The 22,540-nt window shown below is 52.3% G+C and overlaps 1 protein-coding gene across 1 annotated transcript in view; it reads right to left on the bottom strand.

Moving 5' to 3' along the window:
- The window catches only part of arhgef17 (Rho guanine nucleotide exchange factor (GEF) 17), a 38,529-nt gene extending 17,740 nt beyond the window's left edge, over positions 1–20,789 (bottom strand). Inside the window, exon 1 of the mRNA XM_086176913.1 lies at positions 16,718–20,789. Coding sequence (XP_086033039.1) covers positions 16,718–20,680 — 3,963 coding nt within the window. The 5' untranslated portion in view covers positions 20,681–20,789. The remainder of the gene's footprint in view (positions 1–16,717) is intronic.
- Between the last annotated feature and the right edge of the window lie 1,751 nt (positions 20,790–22,540).

Here is a 22,540-nt window from a genome sequence, read left to right as displayed (position 1 = left end):
GTTTTCAACCATCCCAAATTCTCCCACACAACTCCCCTCCTTATGTCCCTTCGCTGGCTCCCGGTGGCCGCCTACATCAAGTTCAAGACCCTGGTGCACACCTACCGGGCAGTGAATGGGAAAGCCCCGTCATATCTTCAGGATATGGTCAAGCCACATGTCCCTACCCTCCCCTCCAATCTGCCACCTCTCGGCGACTGTCCACCCCATCACCCAGAGCTCCTGGTTGCCGATCGAACCGGTCTCGGCTCTTCTCGGTCTTGGCCGGTGGTGGAACGAACTCCCAGAAAAGGTCAGAACAGTGGGGTCGCTGCCCATCTTCCACCGTGAGCTGAAAGCGTACCTCTTCACCAAGCACTACCCCACTAATCGCACTTAGCCCCCCGAAAAAACAAAGAAATGAAATGAATGTTTGTATGTATATGGTTTTGAGATGGCTATTTGGTAGAGTGGTGACTTCTGAATGACGACTACTGGTACTTTGGATCTTCTGTTATTAAATTGCAATTTTTGTAAATTGCTTTGGATAAATGCATCTGCTAAATGACTGTAATGTAATGTAATATAATGATATTCTTCTTGCACATGTAAAGTCTACTGCCCTTTTTAATCTGCACTCATCCTTGCATCTGCACTTTGTGAGCTGCACACCAATCTGCACTCAAATGTTTTATTGCACTGCCACTGCTCTATGTCATGTCTCATATTCATATCTATAATCATATTTATGTTTGCACTCTTCCCATCAGCACATATCTAAATGCACTACGAACAGCAAAGTAGGAGTTTTACTGTACAAAGAAACACATTTCTACACTTTACATGTGACAACACTTAGAATCTTGAATCACTGCCGGCTTCCAAAAGCCCGAACTGAGTCAGGACTCACAAGGGCATGTATCACCGCACAAGGTCGTGCACCAACATTCGCTGTTGTAACGACCCCCGAAGACAAAGGGCATTTTTGGCTAATTTTGGAAAAAAAAATGATATATATTCATCAGCATCGACTTGGAAGTCAAAGTATTTCCAAGTTAGACATGGGTTCAGATTCAGATACAGGAAGTGCAAACAACAGGCATGCTGGGACTTGCAGTTTTAGGGGGTTGAAATGTTTTGCTGGTTTTCACACAGCAACTGATCATTTCTGAGATTCTGAGAAAGTTCAGAGGTCTGGGGTTCAGTGTGTGTGTATGTGTGTGTGAAGAAAGACAGAGAAATGGGGAGTAACCTGAGGGGGGGATGCATGACTGCACAACTAGAACAAAACAGATTTCTCATCACACACACCTGTGTGCAGACGGATAGTACCATTTGAGCCTTTGTGTGTGTGTGCACATGTGTGTGTATGTGTGAATGTGTCCAGCCATCCTTGATGGTGTTTATCTCAGCGAGCCCACATACGTGTCGAGGCACACACACACACAGACACACACATAAATGTACACATGCACACGCCAACAGAAGAATGGAAGCCAACAAGCCAGGACAAAATAAATGTTTTATGCACTAGTGCCAGTCATTCAGGACTGTGTGTGTGTGTGAGTGTGTGTGACACGGTAATGAAAGAGGAGGCCATCAGCAACGTGGAGGTCTTCACTGTTCTCCAGCTTCTCCATCATCACATACATCACCTTCCCACGTCACCACCTTCCAGCTACTTCAAACAAACACTCCTTACATGAAAACACCTTTCACAGTTAAACTACTAAAAATACTGCAGTACCAGTAGTATTTATCTATTTGAAACACCGAGATGTTTGGAGACGTGTCGATGACTGTCTCGATGCAAAGGTTGTGTCCAGATAGTGATCGATTTTCATGTTATTGTCTAAAAGCCAGGGCCGCTCAGAGAACGGCGACGCCACAGCTGGACACAAGGCGGCAGCAGAGCCACTGAGAAATAATTATCCATAAGTCAACATGTTTTTCTGGGTGCTGCAGGAACCACGGATGAGAGGTCAATTAGAATTCATGTGATAAAGAACAAACATGGACGACTAGCACACTGAACACACACACAGACACACACACAGGTCCTTAAGGGTTCAACCAAAAGTTTGAAAGAAAGTGTGTGAAACGGGATGGAGACCCACAGGAGCTGCAGCAAGAACGAACATACGTGTAATCAGATCTACCTGCATTTCCAATGCGAGTGTGAGTGTGTGTGTGTGTGTGTGTGTGTGTGTGTGTGTGTGTGTGTGTGCGCGCTTCAGGAAGACAGTGATACATTCTGTGAAAAGACCCTTTGTCCCTGATAGGTAAGGCTGAGCGGGAACACGATTGGTGGTTTCGACTAATATACAGGCACAGGTGTGTGTGTGTGTGTGTGTACGCGCTCGTGTGTACACACACACACGCACGTACAAAGTTCTCAGTAGCTTCACAGAGGCAGTTAGCAGGTCAAAGTCAGAGACAGTTGGATGCGTTAAAGGATCCAGAGCTCGACAGGGAACTCTGTCTCTTGCCAGCACAGCCAATCGGAGCTCGCCAGCTTCAACGGCATCTTTAGAAAAAATAGAGAGCGAGAGACACGTGTGAGGAGCCGTGTCCCACTGTCCTCTGGCAGAAACCTGCCAACTGTTTCCAAAACAAACACGGCGGCACTGCATCTTGCACCCTCCTGCCACCTTGAGTGAATCCACTGCGTCATTATCGCTTTATTACCATGCTATAAGTAGCATCATTAATAGCATGCCGCACACACGTATTTCTGCTGGATCTCCTCTGCACCATCCCAGACGACCGCGAGAAGGTGAGAGCACCCTGCCAGACCGAGCCTCCGTCCCGCCTTTCATACCGCACCCAAGGATTTCTGTCTTGCCGTGGCCTGTAATCTGACGGGCCCATCTACTTCCTGTCCACCGGCCAATCCCGAGGCAGCGGGCTCCCCCTCAGATAAGCCATCATGGGCCGGCCTCCAACCCAAGCGCTGCTCCGGAAATACCTCTTCTGCGTCTCCATCCTTCCCACCCTGTGGTTTTACTTGTCCCTTCTGTAGCCCCCCTCCCCTCGCAAACAAACAAACAAACAAACAAACAGAACCCCATTTTGTGGCTGGTTCTTCTTCGGGGAAGTTTCAGGAGGTTTAGGCACTGCAGCGCTGCCATTGCGCCTTGGAGGAGGAAAGAGGGATGAAGAAAAAGGGAGGGAAAGCCACGGGGGAAAAAGTATGGAGCTCCAGGACCGCCCCATTTGCAGCCATTTAAAGTTTGAAGCTAGATAGTTAGCCACTTAGCTTCACTCTTGATTTCCTGCCCCCCAATCTTTCCACTCTACCGATCCTGATTTCTCCTCCATTTCCCCTCATCATCCTTTCCCTGGCATTCCTGACCCTGTAGCTTTAAATCCCTGAGTGTGTATGTGTGTGTGTGTGTGTGTGTGTGTGTTTGTGTGTGTGTGTGTGTGTGTGTGTGTGTGTGTGTGCGACCGACGAGCTATCCTGTTATTAAGTGTGCGGTTGTTCGTCCACGTCTCCAGCCTCGGAGGAGTTACTACAATGAACGCAGTCGGAGGCGGAGGAAAGAAATGGGAGGACATTCCGGCTCTCCGCTCAGGCGGACATGTTGGGGCTGCAGTAGCCGCTGAGATGTTCAGGAACGCTGAGCTCCTTGCAGTTTCATCGATCATTGATCACCAGATCACTTTGAGTCTTAAGCAAGCGTGTCCCTCCTGTCAATCACAGGGCATCAGCTGTCAGTTACAGAGCCGTAACTGCCTGTCAATCATACAACCTGTTCAACTGACAATCATAGGTCCACTGACCTGGACCTGGTCACCTGTCAGTCACATGGCCTATTACCTTGGCCGGGTCACCTGTCAATCACAGGGTCACTTGTCAATCAAAGGACCTCTAACCTGGACCACCTGTCAATCACAGGGTCACCTGTCAATCAAAAGGCCTTTCACCTGGACCACCTGTCAATCACAGGGTCACCTGTCAATTAAATTGCCTTTTACCTGACCACCTGTCAATCACAGCGTCACTTGTCAATCACTTGCTCACACACATAGACACCCAAACATTCAACCTGTCATTCGCACCTGCAGACGAGTTTCCAGTGAACGTGCTGCCCGGGGGAGGAAGACTCTTGGGGAACCTACACAGGCACAGGAGGAGAACAGCAAAGGTGGAACCCAGTGGAACCCTGCATGAGAACCGTGGACCTCCTGTGAGCTGCAGCAGAGCGGAGTCCTGTTCCTCATGGAACTACGCCCAGAGGCTCCCACCAGAGCAGGTCAGATGTTTGCGCGCTCGTCGCTCCAGACCGGCATTGGAGGGGGAGATACCGTTCGGACCTGACGTTCTGAGCAGGAAGAACTTCCCGACCGTGGTTCTCTGGTAGTATCCCAAGGTCTGAAGGTTAAAAAGCACCTTTCGGAGACGCACAGGAGGGAGTCGGCGTTGGCGGTGGTGGTGGCGGCGGCGGCAGCGGCGACGAAAGAAAAAGAAGAAGAGCGAGATCCCGATCCGCGATTGGTCGGTCAGTTGCTATGTGACGCCAGTTGCCACAGAAACGTGTGAATGGAAGGAGGGCATGAATGAGAGATCCGGCCTCGGGATTTGCACGTAGGTTTGGAGGTTACATCACTGGTCTCCTAGCAACCACATCTGCCGCAGACATGAATGGAGTGGTTAACCGGCGAAGGCGACAAGATGGCGGAAGTCAGTGACCTCGATAGATGGGCACCAGTGTTCAACCCCGTCGGCCTGCTCTGGCACATCGGACGTTCTCCTTGATTTCTGTGTAGAACCCGATGTGCGCCGCTTCCTGGTCACATGACCCAAGGGAACATGGACGCTTTCCGCGGGGGATCCGGGTTCACCGGCTGCACGTTTTTTGGAAATGAAGATCAGGAGCAGATGTGTTTATGTAACCTTCGTCATCATCTTCTTCCCTGAGAAGGGTGATGAAGACCTGGCCCAGCACCACCGCCCTCTTGGTCTCACATTGCAAAGAGAGGAACGGCAGGACGGGGAGAGCGCATTTCTCTATCTCCGCACACACACACACACACACACACACATGCACACACACACACACACCGGATACTCCCAGGAAAGAGCCTCTGTTTATAAATGCTCACATGAAACACTCACATTCCAACATACAGTATACACTGACACACATACACACACGCACGCACGCGCACACACACGCTGCTGCGTGTCCTGGATCATTTTTATGTACACATTAACAGCTGCTCTGTCAAAATATTCACTAACAACGTCTGGACGAAACTTGCTTGAACACACTTGCACACACACACACACACTCACACACTGCGCCCTGTGTTCGAGTTCCGCCTCCTGTTTTGGCGTGGAGCAACACACTGCTCGTAGCGTTCGGGGATGGGGGGGGGGGGGGGGGGGTTCTCTGCACTCCATGTGCTTTGAAAGAAGCCTTTGTTTGAGTCGGGGGGTGAGTGGAGACCCCGGGCCGAAACTCAACTTAAAGCAGAAAACTGTGTGTTTCCAGGTGTGTGTGTGTGTGAAGTGTATCTCACTTCCGATTGGCCTCACGCAGCCGAGTGTTTGGCCTGGACCAACACGGACGATGTGTTTGAACAGGCCAGCAGTGGGACATCCAGTTAATGTGTACTTGAGTATAAATGTGTGTGTGTGTGTGTGTGCATGGGGGGGGGGGGGGTGAGCCTCATATAAGGTTTTCCAAAATTGGGTGTGTGCTGTCTACTGAGAGGCTGGAACCGTCTCAGACCTAGTGTGTGTGTGTGTGTGTGTGTGTGTTGGGGGGGGGGGGGGGTGCAGGGTTACAAAATATGAGACCATGAGAAGGAAGTGATAACAGGACGAAGGAAAACGAAAGGCTGCACCAGGAAAAAAAGAAGGGAGAGGAACTTCAGGAAAGATGGAGAGAGAACAGGGGTTGGAAAGGGAGAGAGAGAGAGAGAGAGAGAAAGAGAGAGGGTGGGGGGGAGAAGGAGAGAGACAAGAGAGAGGAAGGGTAGGGGAGAGAGAGACAAGCGAGGGAGAGCGAGAGAGGAAGAGAGGGAATGAGAGGGAGGGGAAGAGGGAGGGAGAAGGAGAGAACGAGAGAGAGAGGAGACCCCCCTGTTTCAGCCCTGCATGATTCCCTCTCGCTCTTTCCTTATATGGTAGTAGAACATGTGCATGTGTGTATGTGATGCGGGCCCGTCCTAGCACCGCCAGTGATCAGATCAGTGACTGAAGTTTCCTCTCCATGCCGGGTTTCTCTTCACCACAAATCTAACTTGAATTAACTAGCTGGGCTACTTACTAAACCAGCTAGACTAAACTAAACCGGCTAACTGGACTAAAACCTAAGTTGGAGGGCAGGTGGGAGAATTTCTCCTCAGAGGTGAAGGGGTTTGCCTTTTTTGGATGAAGACAAACATTACAGGGGGGTCAGGAAGAGGAGGAGGAGGAGAAGGAGGAGAGGAAGAAGCTTTAATAAGATGACATCACAATGGAACTCTTCTCTTCCCTTATTCCCCTCTTCCTCTTTCCTGTTCCCTGAAATCACTTGATGACCCCCTGAGAAGGTTCTGGAATGCAGGAATCCAGGTAGAGCGTGAGCATGTGGAGGGACACACACACAACACACACACACATTTGAAATACTGCACAAGGAGGAATGTAAAGTACGTGCCCCCCCACACACATATTTGCTGGTGAAAACATAAACTTTAAGATGAACCTCAAAGATTACGCACACACAATTTAAAATACTGCACAAGGAGGAATGCGATGTACATGCAATGTACATTCATATACACACACACACATCATTGAAAATACAGCACAAGCAGAAATGTGTGGTGACCATACACATGCACACACAACCAAACATATACGGGTGAAAAAAAACTTTAAGATGACCCTCTAAGATTATACACACACACACACACACACACGCACACACACAATTTAAAATAGGAGGAATGTAATGTATAAACATACACATACACAAACACACACACACACACACACACACACACGGGTGGAAACAAAGATGACCCTCCAGGATTACACACATTAACACACACACACATACACACAACACGAGAACTGGTGCTCCAGCAGAGGAGCAGTGTGAGAAGATGTCGAGGATTTAGCGTTGCAGTGTCTGACAGTCTGGCATGGAGTTCCCGGATCTTGGAAGTTCTTGCCAGAGACCCAGGGCGGTTCCATGAGGAACCTCTGAGATCCTGGTGTTCTCCAAACACCACGCCAGCGGAGCAGCACTTACACTTTTAAATACATATATTAATATATAAATACATAAACACACTTCGTTCCTTTTTTAACTTCCTGCATTTTTTTCCCCAATGAAACTAACCCCTAGCAGTGTTTCCAAAGTGACAAATTGGAAATGGCTCCTGGTTGGCAGTGACAAAAAAAACAGCAAACAGTAAAACGGGATGAGAGGTAAACATCGATCACGAACCACTGTGTTTGTTTTTTTTATCTCAAATGGTTCATAACGGAAGTGAGGACTTTTATTTTGAAAAGAAAGCGAAAGCAGCTCCTCCCCCTCACCACTGCAGCTTTCCTTTTCACCATTTGTGTTTTTTTTAATCTATGGATTTTCAGAGAAAGTACGTCGATTTCGTCGGTTTCCTCACGTCTCCTGCGTCATCCCCGCCACAAGCTCCCCCCCCAACATTTTTCTTTCCCTCACCACCGATTTATTTCCCATCATCCCCGACGGAAAGAGAAAGTGAAGAAGGACATGGAGGAAGAAAAGTTTGTTTTTCCAGAGAGGACAGCGTTCCCAGGCCTGTGCCATTCCCCCCGCTAATAATAGAGCACACACACCGACCCCCCCCTCCATTGCACAAGGGCTTTATATCTGCCCCCCCGCCCCAGCCACCACTGCGACTACGAGGAGAGAAGAAAATGCAGAAAAAGAACTCAGATACCAAAAGCGTTAGCGTGAGGAGGGGCTCGGCACACTATCGCTCATTAGCATCGCTACCTGGGGGCCTGAGTTAGCACCCCTGACACCTTGCGCATTTCTGGGCTCACCTCCGAGACGACCCGCCACCCAGCCGCCCTTGGGCTAAAAAAGAGGTGGGGGGGCAACTCTGCTCAGACAGGACCCCCCCCCCCCCCCCCCCCCATTCAGATGCCAGGAGGCTCCTGTCATGTAGCGCCCTGTTAGCAATTAGCTGCCGCTGAGGTGAGACAGAGGTGAGGGATGATGGGGTCAAAGTGGGAGGTGGAGGGGAGGGTGATGGGGTCAAAGGGGGGGTGGGGGTTTGATGGGGTCGGGCCCCCGGAGGCTGCTCGGGGGGGGGGGGGGGGGGGGAGCTGCAGCTGTATCCCTGCGCCTGGTGATTTGTCAGATTTACAGATAAGTGTGTGTCTGCATAACCCTGGGATAGGGGTAGATGTGCGTGTGTGTGTGTGTGTGAGTTGGGGTGGGGTGGGGGGTGGCATTCTCCAAATGATGAACAATCACTCGACCGAGTGTAAATTCTGGAACTGAATTCAGGTGCAAGTTTTAGCTGTAATGTTACTTTTTCAAGTACACAGCAGCTGAAGCTAACCCCACCGCCTATATCCCCACCTCCCACCCTCGGGGATTTTTCGGGGGGCCGCAAATTATCCCAACACATACAGACGTCTGTTTTCGGTTCGTAAAAACTGCAACAGAGGGAACTTAAAGGCTGAAGACTTGCACGTCAGGAGATTCAAACACAACCTCCCAGTTCATCTATTATTTTAGGGGCCAAAAAAAGAAATTCTGTAACCCGTTTTCCCAGAAGCTCCATCACAATCCATCCCCCCACATACACAGCAGATTGATGGCGTGTCTCAACTATGTCTGGTCCGCTTTATAACTGTGTATGCTGTAATTTGTTAATTATACAGTATAATAGTATGGGGGAGGAGCCGCTTCGATGATCAACATACTAATCTGGGTGTTTGTCACCTGACGCCGGGTGGGGTCACACACCCAGAGGGGATGGCTATGTATTTGAGTGTGTGTGTGTTCTCTGGACACTCTGGCCGAGAGCAAGACATCCCCGAGAGTCACGTGACACAAGCGTCCACGTAGAATATCAGTGTTGTTATACAAAAGAGGGGAAGGTGTGTGTGTGTGTGGTGGTGGGGGGGCTTTAGGGGAAACTTCCCCTTAGGCTCCGCCCCCTCTGCTCCACAGGGTCATGGGGGGTCATGGTTTCAGTCTTATAGCCTGATGTCGAGGTCAAGTGACACCATGACACCAGGATGAAAACACAACCAAAATTCTACTGGGGAGGGGCGGGGGGGGGGGCATGATTCACCAGGCATGCACCACTGCACACACACACACATAAACGTACACACACTCATGGTGAAGGGGCTGGTTCTGGTTCTCTCCTTCAATAACTTCCAGATGTGAGCCCAGTGGGGCGGGAGGGCGGGGGGATAAAAATAGCAGGAGAGGTGGGGGGAGGCAAGAAAACGAGACAGGCAGGCGGAGAAACAATGATCTCAGCGTGTAAAGGTGTGTGTGCGTGTGTGTGTGTGTGTACGGGTCTGTTTGTTTCAGCACCCTGGACGACTTCTTTTTCTTCTTCTTGCATTTCTGCCCTCAAAACAAAAGCTGGCTGCTCTGATGTCACCGCATTCCCAGGAAACACACACACACACACACACACACACACACACACACACACACACACACACACACACACACACACACAAACAAAACCCTCAACCTCAGCAACACAGTTGTGCCCCATTTATGTGACAAACATATTGCATATGTGCATGTGTGTGTCTTTGTGTGGTGTGTGTGTGTGTGTGTGTGTGTGTGTATGTGTGTGTGTGTGTGGAAAGCCACCTCGAACCCGTTTCCTGCCCCACCCTCTCCATGAAGACAAGTAAAGCTGTTGGAAGACGGACAGTCAAAGGAACGGCTCCAAAAAAGGCAGCAGGTCGTTTCCACCTCCAGACAGGATATAGATCACATGGGGGGGCGGGAGCCAATCAGAGCCCAGATTTGGGGCTTCAGGCGGACGGCTCCGCTGTCAATCATCCAACCATTCACCCTCTCATTCATACTTGGACAATTTGGTCTTCAATGAACCAATGACTGTTTTCTGACTGATGATGGAGAACATGAAGGGACCCAGAATGGATGAAGATCTGCACTACTGGATGAGATGTGAAGATGAGTCTCCCAAAGGAGCATCAACCCCAGGGACATTTCGAAACCCGCTGGTTCTTTAGTAACAGGTTGTGTCTCAAGTGAGTGACACATCAGGTGCCTGGCTCTGTCCTCTGGTCTACAGTCGAGACCCCAACCGGCAAATCCAGTGTTTGACGAGATGAGTCGATGGCCGTCAGGAAGAAGGAGCTCATTGAAAAGAAAAGAAGGAGACCTTTGTCTCAGGAGAAAGACACAAACGCACACACACACACATACACACACAGGGAGATGGGGGCATTGTTTGAAATGTTCAGACAAACCTAAGAATGATAGCAAACAGACACACACACACACACACACACACACACACACACACACACACACACACACACACACACACACACACACACACACACACACACACACACACACACACACACACACCAAGAAAGACACACTCCGTGTTCTCCAGCCTGGGTTCTCTAGGTTCTCCGTCCTCCGCCCACAAAATCAGTCAGTGCTTTATTGAGGACAAAACCATCTATATGAATGAGAGGATGATTGACAGCTGACTCATCCAGACTAATCTCAACCCTCTCCCCATGGTTAGCTGTGATTGGCCCTTTTATAAGATATATTTGTTTTAAGAACCTTTTCTGATTGGACACTCTTTCTGCCTCTCAATGTGGCGAGTGGGAAAAACAAACACGGTGGAACCGCAGTCCATTAGGGCTTTGGCCAAACACCGCAAACACTACAAACATGGCTGCCGCCACCAAGCTTTAACTTACAGATTAACTTACAAATTCTCACACTGACGCCGTTCCCACCACTTTTATCTCGCAGCCGCACCGCCACCAATCAGTCGGCGGCCATCGATTAGTCAGCGGCAACAGAGACGAGGGGAAGGAAGGTCGGAGGTCAGACAGGATACACACACACACGACCCTTTTGCTTTCATCTATTAAAAGCATGATTTGTTTAAACACACACACACACAACCCCCACATCTGCATGTCTCCTTTCATTCACATTCCAGCACACACACACACACTCTCGGTTGAGGTAAGGTCAGCATACTTTTGAGCTGAGTTAGACTTTGTTGAGAAAGTCATCTCTCGGGACAAATTGTTTTGCCGAAGCCTCGGCACGGGGGAGTTGGTGGCGGAGCCAGAGGAGACCGAACCCCAGGGGGAGAGAGCGGTGGCCAATCAGAGAACAGCACGGCGGTGGCGAGCGCACGACAGGAAGTGAAGAACAGCAAGAAGAGCTTAGCTAACTGACTGAACATCGACAACTACATCTGAACACACACTAACACATGCGTGGGCACACACACACACACCACATGCCTGTGAGGCCGCCAGCGCCACTCCGTTTGCCGTTCTCCATCCCCGGTCCTCCTCGCCCTGGGCCTTGATCCGGGAGCCTAGCAGCCAATCTGCAGCGGCGCTCCGACTCTTCCACTGCCTCCCGTTGCCACTGAGCCGGGCCCTCCGTAGCTGGCAGCTGGAGCACGAGCCAAAGCGCCGCACCGACGCCATGGCGGTGGCCGAGATGGAGGAAGCCACCGAGCCGCGGAAGAGGAGCTTCTACTGTCATGACTCTCCCGGTGACCAAGACAAGCGGGAGAAGGTCTGGAGGGTCCTGTCAACCCACAGCCCAAGTCTGCCTGTGTGTGTGTGTGTGTGTGTGTGTGTGTGTGTGTGTGTGTGTGTGTGTGAATACGACCACGCCAACAACTATGCAGCGCCACTGCACCAGTACAGAACGCCATTGTGCGGCTTGTCTTAAGTTCGCGCATAAATGCAAACGGACGCGCACATTCTGGCACATGTGTGTGTGTCCAGAAGAAAGGGTCCCTCTGTGGGTCATCTAGCCATGCCCCCTTACATACACACTCACTCACACACACACACAAACTGTATTTTAGCCTGCTGAATTGGGAGCTTGGGACGCTACATGGGTGCAAGAAAAAGCTAATCCGGTCAAGCTCTGAAGATGAGAGGTGTCTTGTCATAGACGCAGAAAGAAGACCCTCTACTCGCTAAATTGTCACGACAGACAGGAAGTGGGTCGTTCCGACCTGTCAATCATCCTGGTCCCTCACTGCTATAAGAGGGCCCCTGCGAGCAGCTTCGCTAGCAGTTTTGTGCTGTTGTTGACACAAGGTGGTGTGATGCCCCCCCCCCCGCCCCCCCTTGGTCTCGGGGCCGGTGACCTCCCAGGGTGGTGGCTCCTTTCCAGGTATAATAAAAAAAAAAAGAGAAGGAGGGAGCAGGCTTCTGAACCGAAACCGGACGCTGCAGAGGAGAGGACGGCGTTCCAGCTCACGGTGGATAATTATTAAACGGTTTGCACCAGGGTGCTCGAGGGTGACGAGAGTCCGCCACCTTCGCTGGTGATAAATATGTAATTAAACATCTGAACATATTTGGATGTGTTGGATTCTGTCATATAAATATAGCTGCATTTTTTTTTTATTTTAATTAAAAATTGAAAAAAATAAAGAAAAAATTCCTGCCGAACCCACAAGTCAGTGTTTGGTCAGTTGTCCAATAGGGGGCGCTTACAGGTACCCGCAAACATACACCCACTCATCTACAAGGCTGCACAATGCTAATGTGGTGTCACCTCCAAGCAGAAGCTACACGTTGCACATGCACACCGGCAGAAGCAACAATGCTCCTTATCCTCCTAGTTGAGGGAAGGAGAAGAAGAAATAGCTACCAGAAACTGCAGCCTCAGAGGAGGTTTTCTTACATAAGCAGGAGCTCTGTCATTACACTGGGTGGGTCCACGCTGACAGTGTGTGTGTGTGTGTGTGTGTGTGTGTGTTAAGGGTTACTGGGCCGGACAGACAGACGTAGTAAAATACACCCTGGGATATTATAGGATTTTGTCTTGTTCCATCTGCGAGGCAGCAGCCGTGGCAGAAGCCACCACCTTCCTGGATTCAGAGAGATTTACAAGAAATAAATATATATAAATGAATCATTTGAAAAGTATATTTTTGTCATTCAGCTTGAATTTTACTTCGTTTATTAGTTTTTGTTTTTTTTTTACTTTTGAGCCAAATGTTGGCGAATTGTCTTGACGCTAACAAGCTAATATATGTATATTGGTGTTTATTTAGTTCGAGCAAAGCAAGTAAATACACAAATAAATACATAAATACATACATAATTAAATGAATGAACAAATAATGAATTCTCTAGAAGTGACATCATGTGTTGAGTTGAAGATACACTAGGGAAATTGAGAAACTGTTTTGTATACAACACACACAGACACACACACACAGTTTTAGACACAGTTACCTGTGAAATCACAGCAGCGCTCCTGATATCAGGGGCTTATCAAGCATCTCTACACTGACTCAACACACACACACACACACACACACACACACACACACACACACACACACACACACACACACACACACACACACACACACACACACACACACACAGAGTGGGACACCAAATATTTTTGTTCTCCCTCTCCCAAAAGCAACACATCCGCCTGTATGTACGCAGGAAATTGAGTTATACTGTGTGTGTGTGTGTGTGTGTGTGTGTGGTTGTGTGTACGGTCTCAGGATCTCAACCCACAGCACTATCATCTTCTGGTCCGACAGTTTTAACGGAGTCGTCATTAATTAAAAACTACAAGAACAACTGTAGACTGGGAAAGCAGGGTTGTGTTTTCTTTCATTCATTCATTCATTCATTCATTCATTACATTCAACCCAAGCTGCCACTGAACGGAGGGGGCGGGGCTTAACCTGGAGGGGTTCAGCTGTCAAATTCATTCTTCAGTGAACCAATAGCTGTTCCTGCACAGAAGACGGAGAACATGGAAATCCCACAGTGAGTGAACCTGGGCCTATGAGATCCCTTCCCCCCTGCAGAGAGTCTCTCCCTGCTGAAGGGCAATGGGCAAAGCCACTTCCTCCCCGGAGATTAGAAAAAAATTGACATTTCAAAGAAGAAGATACTGTAGATATTTTCAGTATTTGATCCTACTTGTGTGGTCGCGATAATCCAGAGAGTGCCTATGAATCTGGTGCTTATAAACAATGCTTTTAGACCTGAACATGTGGTTCCGCCCTCTCTTTAGCGATCACACAGCAACCACCAAAATAACCGCGTTGTATCTTACATGTTGAGCCAAGATGGCCGCGATTTTGCATGCTTGACTTTAACCCCACCAAAACTCTTTGAGTGGCAGGAGGCTACAGCGCCCCCTGCAGGACAGGAGGAGGCATGACAACAAGGAGGAGTTCCATCATTTAACAATAACACGGATTGTCACGCTAGCACACCACCACGCTAACAGTGTGAATCGTGGATGCTGACAGACAGGGGAAGTTCTTTCTTTTCAACTTCTGCATGGGCTTGAGATAAAGGTTAGGTGTCTGCAGACCCCCCCCCCCCCAACAGGAGGACCATTCTTTCCATATTCCATTTCTCATTCTTCACAAAACTATGACAGACACACTTGGAAAGTTTCTCCGCAACCAAACAACTTCCTGTTCCTTCTGTCTGGATAAGGGGGCTGTGTGTGTGAGTGTGTGTGTCTATGTTCGTGTAAATAAAAGTGTCTGTTGATGATAAAGGGTGCAAGTCTTCCACCACCACCTCCTCCTCCTCCTCCTCCTCTTCTTCCATTTGTTCTTCGGCTCCGTCAGATCTATTTTAATCCCTCAACTTAGCCCTTTTTCCCCACTCCCTTCTTTTTGTCACACACACACACACACACGCGCACACACCTCCTTTCCCCGATATTTGGCTTGGCCCTCCTCAGCACCGTGACAAACGTTATGATCTCACTTCGCTGCAATGTTCCGCAGACACGGAGACAGCCAACAGAGAAAAAACAACAGAAGAAAAAGAAGAAGAAGACCATAATGAGGAGAATGGGGGGGATGGAGGAGGGGAGGGGGGTTTGGTTTGAGTTGAAATCCAATGACGAGGCCGCAGAAGAAAAGAAATGGCTGGAAAGTGAGAGACAGAAAGAAAAAGTTGGGGGGGGGGAGGAAACAAATGAGTGTTTTGAAGAAAGGAGTGTCGAGGGGAAAGAGGCGGGGCTTAAAGTGAGGACAGATGATGGTGTGAGACGTCAGACACCCTTCTGTTGATTAAATAAACCACACTCGGGACTCCAGAAAAGGAAAAATCTCTCTCTCGCTCCCTCCTCCTCCTCCCTCCACCCTCCTTCTATCCACTCATGCTTTTTTTTTCCCTCCTTACTCTTTCACAGACCTTGTCTGCTCACCATATTGCCCTGGCACAGTTATTGTTACATTCAGTCCCAAGCCTATCACACATACACAAGCACGTGCACGCACACACACACGTGCACAGCAGAGCTGCAGGGCAGGGTTCTAAAACACGAAATGCTGGCAAAAGTCTGGGCCCCGATTGTCGACTGGAAGGCACTATTACAGTCCAGACAATTGGAGAGTGTGTATATACACACACTCACAGACACACACACACACATATACAGAAAGAATAATAGAGGAAAACCGGTCTTGAGGACAACAATCCAGGGCCGATTCCAATGATTGGAAAGAGCACACACACACATAAGGAGGTCGCATACAGGTAGGTTCACGCGGTCACACACACACTCACACACACGTGTCATCCCGGTAGCGCTGGTAATCATCAAACACTTCAGGAACCACAACAACTTCCTGTCTCCCTGGGCCCAGCTTCCTGCCTGTCGGGTCCAACGCCAGCTACTGCTTCCGTTGCTACGGCAACAGCGACGAACAACAAGGATCGGGGGTCCAGGGGAGGGTGTGTGTGTGTGTGGGGGGGTTGGTCTTTTCAAAGCGAAACACACATGGTTCCACACTGGGCAGATACTGGAACACAAACAACCACACACTGACTACAGAGTAAGTATTCACAGTTTAAAATTACAAATACTCCTGAAAAGTACTTGTAATCCTTGTACGGAAAATACTTGGATTAAATTAAACCACAGCTCAAAACCGCAGATCTGTGATGCGTGGAAAATATGCAGTAGCAAGAAAAGAGATGTAGTGACCTTACTTTCACCGAAACGTCGAGCAGTTCAATGGCAAGTGGAGCGACCGCCATTGGTTTTATCATGTTAGCACTGATGCTAAGAGAGAGTGTGCGCAAATGACGTGTGTGCATGTACTTTTACTACGACCTTAGTATTTGGCATTGAGACAGGCAGACATACCGGGTAGAACAAATAACAAGAATAAACACACACAAACACACACACACACACACACACACACACACACCACACACCTGTCAGGCGCCTTAATGCCTTCTGTCTGGCGTTTGTTTGACGGCGCCCATAACAATCCCCTCCAATGTTTGTTTAACACCGCTCAGCCTGTAATGGCTTCTCCGCCATGCTGCCAACACAGGCAACCGCCATTGGCGGGTTCACGGCGGTAACGGATGCACGAACAATGGGATGCGCTGGAGGAGGTTTACAACCGACAACACATTACAGAACACATATGAATGGATGCTTCAGATTGACGCAACTGTCAATCAGAGGCACACACACACACACAAGGATGTACTCACCACCCTGGGCTTTGTCCTCTGGGGGGCCAGGATGGACGGGACGTCCCCACTGTCCTTCTTCTGAGTTGTGGCTCCAGAGACCGGGCCACCGCTGGGTCCCTCCGCCGCCGTCACCGCTGCCGCAACCTCGGCTCCATCCCTTGCCGCGGGCCCCTCGCCGTCCCTCTCTGAGGCACTCCGCTCCAGAATGTACCTCTGACTGACATCCTCCAGGGATGGGGTGTCATCTACTGAGGCTCCGCGGCGTGTCGGCGGTAGAGGGGAAATGGGGACAAAGGTGGTGGGTTCGCTGGCGTGGCGGACATGCTTGTGCCTGGCTTTGGGTTTGGGCGGTGGCAGCGGGGGGGTTATGTCGTCAGCATCCGCGCCGTCCTCCTGCTCCTCGAACACGAATTCTGAGGGCTCGAACGGGTCCTCGTGAGGGAAGAATTGTGCTGGGCGGGCGGGGCGGCGGCGGGTGGGGCGGCGGCCGGTCCTCGCCAACAGGACCTCGGCCAGCTTCAGGTCGAAGTTGAACTTCTTCGCCGCCTCAGGCTCCGCCGGCTCCTCCTCCTCTTCGTCCTGGATGTCGGAGCTGGGCCCGCACTCCGACGGGGAGCATGGCTTCTGGGTGTCGGCGATGCTGTTGCCGTGGCGATGGCGGGGAGACCCAGCAGGTGTGGCGCCCACCCACTGCTCCTCTCTCCGCTCGTTCAGGATCGGCTCGCTGCTGGAGGGCGGGATCTGAGCGGCGTGCTCTGGCTCCCCTATTAGCTCGCCACTGCCGATTTGACCTTTGACCTGCGTGTCATTGTGAGGGAGCAACAGCACATCGCTACGGCGACTGGGGTCGCTGAATGACTTTTTCTTGGGCGTCTTCCCGTTGCTGTGCTCGTCCGTCACCAGCCCGTCCATGGCGCCCGGCTCCGCCACGATGCTCCTGATAACCCCGACGTAGTCCCGTACCCCGCCGTCGCCGCACGATGACAAATCACTGGCGGCGCTCCCCTTGTGCTCTGACCCACTGGTGGTGGGTTCAGCCCCACTGCCTTTGACAGACAGTGAACCCAACAGATTGCTGTCCAGGGAGGAGAAGTTGCCGCCACCTGGCTCAGGGGAGCAGCAGCGCTGGGGCATGGGGTCGCTGAGGGAGCGATACACAGCCGACTCGCCATTTCCGGCGGCTGACTCGCCGTTATCGAGATTACCAAAGTCGGTGCCATTGCTGCTCGGGGAGAACTTGCGCCTACGGCGCGCGGCGCCAGGCGTGGCGGGCACTTCGGCGCCCATGATGATGCTGTCACTCTCCGCCAGACGCGCGGCATGAGGTGGCGCACGTGGCGTTCCCTCTTCCTGATGAAGAGCTGACCGCTTCCAGAAGGTGACCGGCTGGCCCAGCACGTCCCTGGCGATGCGCGACCCAGCGTCCGTCCCCGAGGGAGGCCCCGCCTCCGGCTCCATCACGACACCCTCGTCGGTCAGGCTGGACTCGTGGCCCGACAGCTCCTCGCCGGAACGGTTGCATCGCACGCTCTCCTCCGAGTCTCCCTTGAGCAGCGGCGCTCCCTCCATCTCCTGCCGCCGCTCCTTCGCTGCCACCACCTCCTCCTTTGCGCCCCCGACGCTTCCTTTTTCCTCCGCTCCCTGCCACCCCCCTGCCTCCCCCTCCTGTTTATTCCTGTTCTTAAACTCGCCGCCTCCGTCGGTCTCCTCCTCCTCCTCAGCAGAGTTCCTCGCCGCTCTCCTTATATCAACATCTTCCTCCTCCCGTGTGTTCATCTGGCAGATGTCCCTGATGACCTGCCGGGCTTCCTTCGCGTAGAGCTCCTGCAGCGCCGTCGGCAGCGCCTCCTCTTCCTCCTCCCCGCCGCCATAGCCGTAATCCCTTATCCTCCGTCCTCTGGTGACCCTGAAGTCGCCGCCGTCGCTCTCCACCTCCCTGTCAGCCGCAAACACCCCACCGCCGTCCCGCTCCACCTCCACGTCCAGCTGCTGCTCAGAGGAGCTCCTCTTGGCGGCTCCGCGAGCCAGGTAGCAGTGCACGCCGGCGCCGGCGGCGGGCTTCCCCGAGTAGGTAAAGGACTTGGCTCGCCGCAGAGTGGCGGTGAGGTCTTTGAGTGACAGGCGGCGCCCCAGAGCCTGGGGGGGCCCCTCTGGCTCCGCCCCCTCGCCGCATTTCCGAACCTTACGCTCCGACGGATCCGGCTTCAGAGAGCTGAGGAGCGTCATGTCGGGGTTAGACATCGATATCCTGTCCTGCTCCCCCACGCCGCTCTCCGCTGTTGTCTTCGGCGCCACGGCCTCGCGGACGTGCGCGGGTGGCGCCACCTTGGGCCGCACCCGCACGGGGGTCCTGGAGAAGTTGTCCCCGTGTCCAAAGCTGGGGGAGCGGTACATGGTGAAGTTTCCATAGAAGGTCTTGCTCATCACAGAGGAGGAGGTGGGTCCTGCGCCTGCCGTTGCCGTTCCCCCGACGTGGTAAACGGCGGTGCGTCCAGCGGCGTCCTCCTCCTTCAGGGTCTCAGTGCTGGAGTAGCGACTGCTGCAGCGGGAACCCCCGGGGCTGCACAGGAAGGGGGGGATGTTGACCTTTGACACCCGGGATATACCGGGGAGGGTTGCAGACGCCGGCGGCGAGGAGATCCGCTCCCAGCGCTGCTGCACCCTGGCGCCGCCGCCGGGTTCTCTGGCCGAGTGGCTCCTGGACACCCTCCCTGACGCCGCGGCGCTCTGCATGAGGCCGCGCTCCGCGGACAACGCAGCGTCACTGTCGCTGTCCTCGCCGTTGTCTGCGGCCGCAACCCCCACACCGACTTTCTTCTTCTTCCTGAGCGAGCGGCGGCGGAAGGCCTCCCGGCTGGCGGCGCCTAAGCACCCGGGACCGTCCTCCTCGCTGCCGGAGGACCTCCCGATGCCCTTGGCGCCCCAGATGCCATTATTACTCCGGAACAAGTGGTTGCCCCCTCGCTCCGCGGCGGGCCGAGGGGGGACGCTCCAGCGGCTGGCGCCCCTCCTCCACCGCCTCTCCTCCTCCTCCTCGTCCCCGGAGCTGAACCTCCAGCGGGAGCCGAGGGATGAGGCGGGTCTGGACGGGGGGTTCAGCTCGGCAGCGGCGGCGGAGGCTTTATGTGGGGTCGGAGCGTGGAGCGGGGTGGGGGCGGGGGCCAGGGCTCTGGAGGAGCTATGCGAGGAATGTAAACTATCCCCGTGCAGCCCGACCCCCTGGCTCACTCTCCTCTCCCTCGCCGTCTCCTCACACCACCTCCTTGCGGCGGCGGCCGGGGGTCGGAGGTCACGCTCGGGGTCGGCCGGCGCACCCGGGGTCCCCCGGGCCCGACAGGACGCCTCGCCGTCTGGGATCCGCGAGTCCATCCAGTGACGGCGGAGGTTCTCCGGACGAGGAACCTCGGCGGCGTCCTTGCCGGGACCCTCGTCGAACATCCGCCTTATCTTGGTGACGCTGGGCCACAGGTCCGAGTGGGGGGGCGGGAGGTCCGAGGTCCTGGAGGAGAAGCTTCTGTGGGACCTGCGGGGTGGAGGAGCTCCTCTGCTTGGGACATCCTCCTCCTCTTCCTCTTCTTCCTCCTCGTCCGTGGTCCTCCTGGAGGCCCGGAGCCGCGCCGCGATCCGCCGCTCAGAGTCGGACCCGGACACGGAGTCGGTTCCTGAGTGGGCGGTCGTGGGGGCCCTGCAGGCGCGGGTCGCGGCCGAGGAGGCTCCGCTACCGTCGAACTTCTCGGTGAGCTGGCGGACGGAGGAGGAGGAGGAGGTGGAGATGGAGGAGGAGGATCTCCGGGGCTCTGCGGTCGCGGCGGCGCAGATCTTGGAAACTTTCCGCGGCGCGCCGGAGAAGAAGGAGGAGGAGGAGGAGGAGGAGGGGGGGGGAGAGGAGGCGCCCCACGGCCGGCGGGCCCCCCCCGCACCGGGCCCCTGGAGGGAGACGCTGCGGCACACGGCCGCGCTCCGCGCCCCCCCCTCGGCCATTGTTCATGTCGGGTTCTCAAACACGCGTGGATCGCAGACCCCGTGTGAACTCCGGGTCCATGCCCCCCCCCCCTCCCCTTGTCCTAGGAACCGTCCCCTCCACGCAATCAAAAACTCACCGTGGAAAGTCACGCCGTCTCCACGGAGCAGCTCCTCCGTGTTTCCCCGCGTGGGAAAGTAGGGGGGACGCAAACTTCCACGACCTGCTCACCTACGCAACTTTGCCATTGTAGTCCCTCACGCCGGGTCTGCGTGGGGCCGAATCTCCCCACGCGCACACACACACTCTGCAAGCGTCCCCACGCTGGCCGTGGATTCCTGGCTTTGGCGTGATTTCTCTTTCCGTGACTTCTGTTGTTTTTTGCATGTTAATGCCTGAGATAGGGCAGTGGGGGTGGGCGGGACTACGGGGTATGGGGGCTGTCACACACACACACACACACACACACACACACACACACACACACACACACACACACACAAGCACCCGGGGGGGGATTGAGAGGAAGGACTATGTTTTTTTTCCCCTCTCTTGATAAAGAAAGATAGATACCATGGACAAATTGGGTGTAATTAACCCCCCCCCCCATACACACACACAGACACACACACCCCTACCCACCCAAGACCCCCCCACGACAGTAGCCCGTCAGGATGCAGACCGGAAGCGACGCACAGAACAACTTTGTATCCGGTTTCTGCCCCAAGCAGAATCTGCCGGTGGTGCGTTTACGGTGCCGCGTAAATCAAAGTTGTCTGAAGTCTGTGGGAAAAGTTTTGCTCTTCTGTCGCTCTTTTCCCACGCGGCTCTCAGCTCCACAGGTCCTTTTGTTCCGGGGGAGGGGGAAGGTACATAACGAGGGGGAGGGGGGGGGGATTTGCGTGACGTTCCCTCGCTGTGTAAGCAGCGCCCCCTACAGGCTGAATGTGGGTACTACATGTCACCAAGTAGGGTTTCCCCCAAAAGATGGAAGGGTTGAGATAAAACTTACACAGACACACATACACACACACACACACACACACACACACACACACACACACACACACACACACACACACACACATATGTCAGCGGTCAGTCATCTGATCATTCACTCTCTCATTCATTCCTTCAGGTAACTAATGTTCATAACTGTGCAATATTTCATAACAGCTACATGTACACTATTTTTTCATTCTCTTGTGCACTTTCACTTGGTACTTAAGACCTTAAGACACCTTATAGTTTTCACTTTTTACTTAAGACACTTTATAGTTTATTTGTATTTCGTATTCTCCCCTTTTTTGTTTACTGTTTATACAATTCTCTACTATTATTCATTATTGTTATATTTTTCTTATAACTCTGGCACAACAATTTCCTTCAGGATAAATAAAGTTGTTCTTATTCTTATTGTTCTTATTCTTATTCTTAGATCTGAGGTCAGGAACCTTTTTGAATGGGAGAGCCATGAAAGCCAAATTTTTATAAATATATTTCATTGAGGCCCATTTAGTATTTTTAACATACAATAAATTAAATATGTCTTACTTTTAATGTGACCTCCGGTGCTGCATGGATTTGTTTGAAGTGCTGCTTTATATTTGACCGTTTCATCGATGAAATTTTATAATTGCATATTAGACATACCACAGATCCAAATGCCAATTCCTCTGTCCACGCAGCCTGGAATGCACATTAATCATCTTTTTTTTTTTTCATCTTTTCCGTTACAAGGGTTAAAGCGGATAAACTGGTTGGCTATCTAATAAAACTAATTTCTTCACCTTTACAATAACCCGGACGTGCTCGGAAGCCAATGGTTCCCGACCCGACTGATGGGTGACCAGTGAAATTTATCTCCAAAACTAATTGCT

Source organism: Fistularia commersonii, chromosome 3 (assembly GCF_037954325.1).
Source record: "Fistularia commersonii isolate RoL2024-O1a breed Wild chromosome 3, RoL_Fcom_v1.0, whole genome shotgun sequence".
NCBI classification, from domain to species: Eukaryota; Metazoa; Chordata; class Actinopteri; order Syngnathiformes; family Fistulariidae; genus Fistularia; species Fistularia commersonii.
Note: the sequence above shows the minus strand (reverse complement) of the source record. Positions and strands in the feature narration are given on the sequence as shown.